The sequence below is a fragment of the Dipteris shenzhenensis genome, chromosome 19, assembly GCF_047967505.1.
Source record: "Dipteris shenzhenensis isolate YYH24624 ecotype China chromosome 19, Dip_SZ_1.0, whole genome shotgun sequence".
Lineage (NCBI taxonomy): Eukaryota > Viridiplantae > Streptophyta > Polypodiopsida > Gleicheniales > Dipteridaceae > Dipteris > Dipteris shenzhenensis.
Genome location: NC_141614.1, coordinates 37439117 through 37449775, shown reverse-complemented (window position 1 = coordinate 37449775; position 10659 = coordinate 37439117). Strand labels below are relative to the sequence as shown.

General features: G+C 43.0%; 1 protein-coding gene across 1 annotated transcript; it reads right to left on the bottom strand.

Moving 5' to 3' along the window:
• Window positions 1-2454: 2454 nt before the first annotated feature.
• LOC147890429 (Oxidoreductase family protein) lies at window positions 2455-6117 on the bottom strand. The gene is made up of 8 exons (XM_087390651.1): window positions 5734-6117; window positions 5393-5638; window positions 5139-5309; window positions 4881-5045; window positions 4622-4786; window positions 3582-3716; window positions 3243-3340; window positions 2455-2822 (listed from the first exon to the last, which is right to left on the bottom strand). Exons 2-8 carry the CDS (start codon window positions 5588-5590, stop codon window positions 2621-2623), a joined length of 1134 nt encoding a protein of 377 aa, XP_087246777.1. The 5' UTR covers window positions 5591-5638; window positions 5734-6117; the 3' UTR covers window positions 2455-2620.
• Window positions 6118-10659: the final 4542 nt, after the last annotated feature.

Here is a 10659-nt window from a genome sequence, read left to right as displayed (position 1 = left end):
CAGAGGAGTTTTCCTTTCGTCCTCTGCAGTCGTACAACCCTGGCTCTCAGGATGTTTTGAGTAGGGAGAATTGACAGTACACAAAGCAGCTTGAGTTATACAAGGCAGATGGGCTCCCACCGAAGCTGAGCCCGCCCAAGCTGCCAAAGAATTTAATGCGTGCTGCTACACATCAAGGTGCCATTGATCCTGTAACTTTTGCAGCCCACCCAAGCACGTGGGCGGGGGTTTCTTCTCACCCAAAATTAGATGCATGTGCAGCATGGCAGCATGTGGGGCTCGAACCCATGATGTGATGCCACTTACTCGACAGCTTTACTGACCATCGACTCGCGGTGAGCATGCAACTGTGCCAGCCAGCAGCCAAATTATTTTGGCTTGGAAGGGCACGTTTTGAGTGTGTAACCATGCTTAACTAACTGCTTCCACATGAGCACTAGATATGGAGAGGCTATGGAGGCTGCAGGGGCTGCCTGGGGAGAGCTGCAGACCACTGGATGAGTTCAAATGAGAGGCCACGATTTCTTTTACACACATACCCATATACATGTTAGTGTATGCGTATATATGTGTGCAAGTGTATGTATATGTGCATGCGTGCATGAACACGCGAGCGCGCACACCCAAAATATAAGGCCTACAATTGTGTTGTGGCTTCTTGGAAGGCACGATGCATACGGTGGTGTTGTAGAGATACTTCTATGCTTTATGCAGGGTACTCGAGTTGAATACACATTAGAGGACACACTAGGGCGCCTTTACCCCTATCAAGATTGGTTTGCGAAGGCTGCCCTCGTCCTATTCCCCTTTGTAGCCAAGACCCCATGATACTATTTTAGACATGAGGGCCATTGACCTCATCATAAGCAAGAACCTCTCAACCTGTCATGAGCCCTAAATTTTGAGCTCATAAACAACACAAATCTGCAGGTTGAGTGTAGTGCATGTCATGGCGTACTTGAACAATATATCATTGCTTCATGTGGCTACATCACGTAGCATCACTAGTTTAAATGGCGTGGTATGTGAGCTTTACGTGGCAGTCGACGAGGAGACTGCCTTGCACATTTTGTGTTGCTTGATGCAGTCTAGGTACGAGCGGACACCAATTGTCTCCGTGTGCATTTGGCTCAACATTGTCTACACTTTGTACTCCATTTGGGAGCAAGAAAAAGAGGATGTGAGTGACATGAACACCTTTTAGACACTTAATACTATGGATTCATCGACCAAGACCTCCACGTTGGCCCCCCAGTCAGTGCACTCAAGGTTAATGAGGCTACTCCTAGGTTCATCTCAGTAGTGAGCCAAGAACCAAGAATCTTGAATAGAAGCCTATATAGAGATGGTATGAATTACTGATTCGTTATGTTTTCTTGAAACTACACGAGTCCTTAAAACGAGGATCTTGGCTTCTTTGACAACTAATGAAGCAATTCGTTGATATTGCACACTCCTAGTAGCAATTAGTAGGGCTTCTAGCACTTTGTGGTGGTATCTTTTGTCCCATAGGGTCTACTAAGTTCTCAATTGATGTGAACACAATCATTACTATGATCGTCATAATCGCCACCACCACCACCACCACCACTGCCATCATGTTTCCTCAACTTTGTGAGGGCTTGCATGTGTGCAGACTTATGGGGATGGGTGTGGGTGAGCGTGTATTGACTAGTGCTTCGCTGCAAAGTCACATAAATTCCTTGAAACATAGTACCATTGGAAACAAAAAACTACGCTTGTAGCATAGCATAGCTAATAGAGTGCATAAATAGATTGATATCCTTGCAATCACCTACAGTTTAACAGCCATAGATACAGAACTCTGTACAGTGTGCAACCATCTGCACTCTGCTGTAGAACCCCCCTTACATCACCACGTGCAGTTCTAGGGTGAGCTTGCATGCTGCTCCCTTGTGCTCACCTGCAGTTGGAGCTCGATACTGGCTGAAGGCTGCTGCAACACTCAACTAAGGAATGCTCCACACACACACACACACACAGCCTTTTTTTTTGGGTGAAATCCATTTGCCATTACATTACAAGAAACGGTTGCAAAGAAAGAAACTTCCACTTACAAGTATCAAAATATATCATTATATGACAAAAAGGAACACACACACACCACGCGCGCACATGTGGGGGTGCACACTTCCGTGTGTACGTAAGCACACATGCACATGTGATGAACACGATGCATGAATAATGTCAGAGGAGGGCCTCATGTACATCCATAGTATGGATGTGTGTATGGAAATAAATAGGACTCCATGAGAATTTATGAGCCTTTCATACCAAGATACCACCACATACTCTTTCCTTTCTTCCCTTAGATGAGAATGAATATGGTAACATCCCAAGTGATGTTGTACTCTAGCATAGGAAAGGATTTGCAGAGGCCAAAATCTCACCAAGCTGGTCTATGCTAAAGAGAAGAGTGATACATTGTAGAATATTAGTGTCCCGGTGCGAGAATTGCAGGATTGCAGAGTTGCAGAATTGCAGAAGACAGTTTGGATAAGAACATATAAATATTGCACGACATATTGTATATAAAATATATAAGTACATGTGGAATATGAAGGAACCTCTTGGAGACTCCTACATGCCTGTGGAACATTTAGCAAGTTTTTCTTTCTAAAACTTCTGCCAGGGTGACTGGTCTTCCCAACTCAATGGATCTGTGTGCAGCAATCCCAACTGCCACAGACAGCACACCATCATATAAACTAACTGATGGTGACCGGTCACCATGACTGCGCACTGCCGCCAAGAACTCCAGATGCTCAAGGTAGCTTGATCCATGATGCAAACCCTCGTACCTACACACAGAGCAAGCCACTATTCATCGTCAAACATGCCAGCACATAGCAATTGACTGTCACAGGATATAAGCAGCACACCACCTAATGCCATTACTGATGCGGAAAGAATATGCATGCAAATCAGAACATAATACCCGGTGGAAGAGTGAACATTGTGATCAAATGGCCAAAAAAAAGAGAAAAAGATGCTGATCATAGGCAAGTAGAGTTAACAACCCTTGGTTTGTTACATGCTATGTTCTAGAATGCCAACGTCAGGTGCAAATCACAGATAGAATTTGATGTAAGGAGAGAGATTGGCCCCTCATTTGGGAAAATGAACATTGGTCCCTGGTCCCTGTTTAGGGGAAAACTGAGATGGCATGAAAAGCATACTATGTTTGCTCCAAGACAGCTGCAGACATCCATAATACTCACCGAATCCTTTCATCATGGACTGCAAGAGTTTGAACTCCCTTCCTTCCTCCTGTTCGGGTACCAATGCGAACTATGCTTTCTGGTACAAAAGCCTCTCCCTGCAAGATGTTTTGGTACACATCAAATAACTTCAGTAATCTCATTGACTCAGACCTATGCTCATTCAGCAACAAGGCCACTAGAATATCAAGGACCTTTCTCTTTAATAATAAGAAACGTTTCGAAACGTATATTGCCAAATTAAATACACAGAGACCAGCTGCTAGGACACCAAATACTTAAATAATGTGAAGTCACTGGAAAACAGTATGTAGAATTCTGAGAGAGAGAATTACACACCTTGCCAACCTGCCCAACTACACAAATTTCCTGCTCATTTTTGCCTCCCTCGGCAAACATGCAGAGATCCAACATGCCACGCATACCATTATCATATTCCACAATCACATATGCATTGTCAATGATATCAGGTACCTGCATACATGTAAGGCGATATCAGCTCAAGTGTCTCAATTCTGAATTGAAATAGTTGCGGTGTTACTATGGAAAGAAAAAACGAGAGAACATTCAGCTTTACAGTAATAATAAATCGACATGCTAGTAGGCTTATCAGATAGAATGAGAGTCTGTGAAAATGGTAGGAAATAGGGGAAAGTATATATTTTAACAAAAGCCAGCATTCACTTCTGGGACCAATCATATAACATAAATTAAGATGATCCTGTAATGCTGACTTGGAAGCCCATTAATTTCCTTGATGTTCACTCCATATACAACTGACAGAGACATTAAGGGGCAGTCCACATGGTAAAACAAAAGAACTTAAGTGACAAGTGATAAGCACCTTCTGGCTGATGAGATATAATTTTGCGTCTAGAAATTATTTGCTATACATATTCTAAAGGGTGGATATTTAACAGCTTAATTGATTATGAGATGCGTTCTCCCGAAAAGAGAAACCCTCATGAGAATACCCAAAATGATTATTCCTCCCTCTTTATTTGTAAGGTTTATATATCTTTCCTTTTCATTCAGCCATAGCGGCTCCAAAACATCAAGCATATAGTAGAATGTCTCTTCTATTCGTAATTTAAGGTCCGCACTAATATCTCTTGTATTTGCTTATAGACTTTTCAGCAACTGCTCTCTTACAACTCAAACGTGGACGGAGTTTCCAATAGATAACAAGTTTAAGGTTAACCAGGTGTATCTATAGCTATCTGTAATATATTCAAAGCTACCGTCAATCAAGTAAGGCTTTGAAATTTGCACTTTTTACTTCAAACAAAGTAGCCTTAAGCTTACGAGAAATCCTACTAGGACAGCTTAAGTTTCCTTGGCTAAACTTGACAGAGAGAGGGAGAGAGAGAGAGAGTCACCTTTCCATCGTAGGATTCATCAAGGTGATTCACGGCTTGCGAGCCTGAGGCCATGACACGAACAGGCCTAGCACCACCGATGAGATTCATCAGATCGAAGAAATGACAACATTTTTCAACCAATGTGCCCCCCGTGTTGCAATTGAAACGGTTCCAATTCTGGACCTGCAAAAATACATTCAAATATCAAACCTCCACAGTACTGACCCCTTCCCATTTTCGGTATTACAAGTCAAGATCGAAGGTGCAGACTGCTTACCTTAACGAGAAAAGGAAATCGATGCTCCCTTATGGATACCATCTTCACCCCTCCCAAAGCATTGGACTTTACAATATCAATCAGCTTCGCCACCGGAGGCATGTATCGGTACTCTAAACCTACTTGCACCAAAACTCCGGGACGTGCTTTAGCCGCTTCCAGGACCTGTAAAGCCTTGAAGATTAGAAATCTCCTCTTGCAAAATGTAACGACAAAAATCCAGTCGAATTCCTAAGGAGTCATTACTATGTTTTGTACCTTACAGCAATCTTCGATGTTTGTACACAACGGTTTCTCTACAAGAACATGGTGAGGACTGTCGTGCGTCAGAATATCAAGAAGAATCTCGGCGTGCGTATAGTTCGGAGATGAAACGACCAAGACATTACACAATCCGCTGTCTAACAAGGCCTTGTGATCAGAGAAAACCTGTGACAGAAAGTTTTGTGAGATACGAAATGGCAAAAAAAAAACGCTTCAAATGGGGTGGATCTCCGGAGATTGTCACTCACGCGCAAAGGTCGAGAGAATGCGCCTGGCAATTCTCCTTCTAAGTGAAGAGCAGCCCGTTGCGAGGGTACATGGGGGTCAGCGATAGCCACCACCTCCGCACCATCCAGAGCAGCAAGGTTGCAGATATGTTCACGACCCATCATGCCCACCCCAATAATCCCATAGGTAACAACGCCCACGCCCATTTCGAGTTTCATGATTGGAGAGGCGAACGACTACGAATCAGGTGGCAATGAAAGCAGGACCTGCAAAAAGAGATGATATATATCGAGCAAGTGAGGGACGGGACGAGGCCATAATCAAAACGGAAGAAATGCAACGATTGGGGAGAGATATGTACGTTAGAAACGGAAGGTGGTGGACGACAGTTGGGTACTGTGGAGTGGAAATGCGAGCAAGGATGCTGCATGCAGGGGATACGAAATGAGAGGCAAAGGTGGATTATATGCGAGAAAAGCTTTGTGGGTAGTGCGGGGAAGATGGGCAATGCGGGTTGGAGGTGGAAAGGAGGAAGTTTGAGTGGGAAAACACGTAGCTTTTAAGGGGCAGAGCTATGGAGACGTAAAAAATGGCTATGGTGATAGAGGAAGAAGACGTAACAAATGGATATGGCTATACCGTGAGCAGAGATTGATCGAGGAATTAGACCGATTTGGGTGCCTAAGAAATCTCTGCTCCATCTTATTTATAGAGATGAACAGACGAGCAATAGCAATAGAACACACCCGCCATAGCCGTGGAGCTCGCAAGCTCCTCCTGGTCGGGGAAGATGACGATGACTCAGCTACCCCCGCCACGTCACCCCCAATCACAACCCTCCCTCCCGCCACATCATCCGCCACGCTGGCCCGCGCGCCCCGTTCATTGAACCCGGACACTTCCGACTCTGACGTGGCGCTCAGTAATTGGGCCCGCCAGGATCCGGACTACGGCATGGCCACGTCGGATTCCGACGTGGCGATGCGGATCATAAATATGGTCTAGATAACCCTGTGGTGGCCGGGATCCCGGCCAGATACAATGTACGTGAATATGCCAGCTCAGCAGTAGAAAAGTCTACGGGATATTCTCTAGCGCCCTTTTTCGAGGGAATTATTCTTTTTCGCAACTTGCAAAGGTTTCCTATATCTTTTTCTTTTCTTCTTTTTAATAAAAATTTAAACATTTTTATATACATACTTTTTCTATTTCATCCATTGTCGGCCAACCCCCTTATTATACTCCAACAAGGATACGCCTCAAAGCTTTATTGTATCCCTAAACCAATCCTCTTTTAGCTTCTCTTGTTATTTATTTAACCTATGGTGCCCATGCATCCCTTACCTCCTTGTCACTAGAGTCTTCCCATCACTATCCATTGCCTCCGTGCATATGAGGCATTTTGGTCGTGCTCTTTAGTCTCCCCTGTCGAGGGAGCCCACATTCCTTAACATCTTCATGCAAGTAGGGTCTATATGTTGCATATGGAAAAGCTCTATCGTTACTTTACACTAGCTGCATATGGGATTTCGTTTTCAATTCATTGATACCATGCTTTTATGAACATCAATCTTGTATGACTCACTAACCATGATCTGCAGTAGGTGCCATTTACATCAACTTGTAAGGATTGTAGTTCATAAAAGATGTTGTTTGGAACATCAAGCTTTTGGAGGAGTTGTATTGCTCAATAACCATGATTTGGAGGTGCCATTACATCAACTTGTAAGGATTGCACTTCAAAAAGTATATAAACAATATGAACAATATGGATGCATATGTGCCAAAGAACCTTTTTTAAGGTTGTCTTTAGCTTGCACAATGCCACATACAATTACATATAGCTAAAAGAAGGTGCTACCATTATTGGCAACAAGCCATTAGGTGATCAATCTTTAAGAAAAAGGAACCATTGTGCAAAGTGTGATGGAAAATGGTATGTGAGAGAGAGAGAGAGAGAGAGAGAGAGAGAGAGAGAGAGAGAGAGAGAACTCCTTAAAAATGGTATGAGAGAGAGAGAGAACTGCTTAAACCTGCATATCTAGATGTAAGAAAACCAAACTCCACCAAGAATAGTGCTTTGGAATCCAAAAAGAAAACCTGTTAAGAGAGAGAGAGAGAGAGAGAGAGAGAGAGAGAGAGAGAGAGAGAGAGAGAGATCACCTAATTTACTTTATACTACATATTTAGTTATAAAAACAACCAAACTTCACCAACCCACATCAAACTTTGTGAGCACATGGATCTTATTAAAAAGGACACTTTAAAAAGCGAGAGAGAGAGAGAGAGAGAGAGATTGCCTAATTTCGCTTATTATTACATATTTAGTTGTAGAAGAACCAAACTCCACTAAAAATAATGCTTTGAAACTTCAAAAAGAGAGAGAGAGAGAGAGAGAGAGAGAGAGATTGCCTAATTTCGTTTATTATTACATATTTAGTTGTAGAAGAACCAATCTCCACTAAAAATGATGCTTTGAAACTTCAAAAAGAGAGAGACACAGAGAGAGAGAGAGAGAGAGAGAGAGAGAGAGAGAGAGAGAGAATTGTCTAATTGACTTTATACTATGTCTTTAGGTGTAAAAAGGAGAAACTCCACAAAAAATGATGCTTTGCTTTCGAAAAAGAAAACTTCAAAACAAGTTGGGAAATCCACTATAGATCTATCCTAGATAACATAAAATAGCTCAAACCCAGAAAAGAATTTCTTGATTTGTTAGTGAAAGAAGAAAAGGAGAGGAGTGAAATGGAAGGAGGCGAGAGTGAGAAAAGAGAGTGAAGGTGAAATGGAAGAAGAGACAAGAGGCATGAAAAGGGAGGAGCGGAGAGGGGTGACAAGGGGTGTGGGGGGGCAGTAAATGGGTGAATGGGTGCCCTTGCCATACGTATTACATTTAATTAGAGTGCATGTACTCCCTCCAAACATTTTATACTTAAACTTAAAAAAAATGAGTGTCATTCCTAAGCTCCTTGGTAGGGTCAATCAATAAGCTTAATAGCGATGGTTGAGGGACAACATGACTGCAATGTGTTATAATCTTTGAAAAAGTTCCACATTTTTATATCTTTGCCACATTTAATGGCTTTTTGCCTGAATTATATAACTCTGTAAAGGGGTCTCCATTTCCACATTTTTATCTCTTTGCCACATTTCCTTGAATTATAAAAATCTTTGAAAAAATTCCCCATTTTTATATATTTGCCACATTTGATGGCTTTTTGCCTGAATTATATAACTCTTTAAAGGGGTCTCCATTTCCACATTTTTATCTCTTTGCCACATTTGATTGGCTTTTGCCTTGAATTATAGAACTCTCTAAAGGGGTCTCCATTTGGCACACTAGAAGACTTGAAATGAAGCCAAAGATTAAAAAGTGATACTTTTTATCATGAAATGCTCATTGATTTGCAAATTGCCATTACTATAGATGTGGCACCCAAATCAAGGGAGCATGCGTTGAGAGTAGAGAGCTGTCATGCGTTTAGGATAGCTCTTGGCTGTTGGCCATGGTCAGACAAGGAAAGGGCTAATGTTAGGTGGAGCTGTGGCTGCGATGGGGTTTCTTCCTACGAGTCATGGATGGACCTCACCTGGGCGTGCATCCTGAAGCTTCTCGTTGTGCATTTACATGCTGTGCTGCCATGGTTTTCACGTTGCTATGCGCTGAAGTCTTTTGCAAGTGGGGATTTTGTGGAGGATTTCTGCAAGTGTGCGTGTTCCTTTCCTCAAAAAGTACTGAATCTTCCTTTTAGATAAGGCTGTGGGTGTTGTGCGTTACGGCCCACGTGCTCCTCCCTGGCATGCTACTCGATGTGAGTGTCACAATTGGGCCAGCAGGTGGGGGCAATGCAAACATTTCGCTGTTAACAAAACCTGCATCTCTTTCTTGTTGTGCAGTGTGACGCTGTTAGCAAAACCTGCATCGCTTTCTTTTTGTGGAGTGTTTTGGATGGTCATTAGAATTGTTGCCACTAACATAATCGCAATCAACCGCATCATCAAGTTGGGAATGCTTTGCTGGGTGCGTTGTTATTTGCAAGATCTTGAAGCAGGTGAAGATGCACACCATTGAAGAGATTGGTGGCGTATTGCATCTCGTCAATGATAATGTATCTGCTCGAGGGAGTGGGAAACCCGGAACTGTTTATGGCTCTCTACCCCAAGAATATTTTTGGACGTTCTTACATGTTCATCGTTTTAACATGTATAGCGTGACGACTACAAAGCTTTCGTAGATGCATTCTGTCGATGTTTCATAAAGGTATGTACTAAAGGTATGTACTATCCTGCCGCATCATGGGTGGATTCGTTCCAAGCTGGCGGAATGGAAATGGAATGCACTTGCCTACGGTGTAGATGAGGAATGTGCGATGCATTTTCATCTTGTAAATCCGGTGCTAGCCTGTCCTTCTTTGCTAGAAGGCTTTCATCCTCAGCAAGTACTGAGCCTCCGCTCACATTTGTGGAGGCACGAGACTGTGGATGAAGATGACTTTTGCATGGCTATTGAGCAAAACCAGACATGCCTGTGGATGAGCCTGCCTTTGCGGCGCCTGTGACTGCCTTGGCACCATAAGAAACGAGTAATGTGACCCGTCTACAACGGGCCTACGACAAGCTAGAGACCCGCTCCGCTGGGTCTCAACATGGGATATCAAAAGCAGCCTTGCTAATTTGATAATGTTATCCAAAGTCGTGCTGCCACATGCTTTCAAGATGGCGACAAAGGTAAGGCTACTTGGCGACAGACCTTGCTCCTTCATTCGCACATAAAAGTCAGAGCAATTCGCACATAAAAACCAAAGGCTTACTCGCTTTCTTCTTGTTTGATATACCCCAAGATCATTGTACTCCATGTAAGCACATGCAATGCTCCTAGATTTTGTGTACATGTCCACCAAAGTGATTCTCATAGAGAAATCAAACTCTTTAAAACTTTGGAGTTGTTTCCTAAACTTCCTTTAAACTTGCTTCCCTTCTTCCATCATGCAAGGCTATATTGTTGGATGCCTTACCATGACATCCAAGCATACAAATCCAAAGCCAACACATCCTGTCTTGCTTGTTACAAGCCATGATCATGCTAGACCAAGAAGACACATTAAGATAGACCAAGATGGTAGACAGATGCCTAATGGGGGTTGTCTAGACCTCCAATTCTTGTGAATGCTCCTTAGCATGACCTCCAAAGGCTACACATGTAGCAAAAATATCAAGACTCTAGAGAAAGCACATGGTTGGTTGCAATGCCACTACCAAAGGGTGGCCTGAATGACCCCCATGCCTC

Bases quoted from the DNA above. Each gene is read 5' to 3' on its own strand.
- LOC147890429 (XM_087390651.1), bottom strand. From the start codon at position 5,590: ATGAAACTCGAAATGGGCGTGGGCGTTGTTACCTATGGGATTATTGGG. The intron at 5,046-5,138 runs GTACAAAACATA...AAGGCTTTACAG, and splicing joins ACATCGAAGATTGCTGTAAG to GTCCTGGAAGCGGCTAAAGC. The intron at 3,717-4,621 runs GTGACTCTCTCT...ACATGTATGCAG, and splicing joins ATGAATCCTACGATGGAAAG to GTACCTGATATCATTGACAA.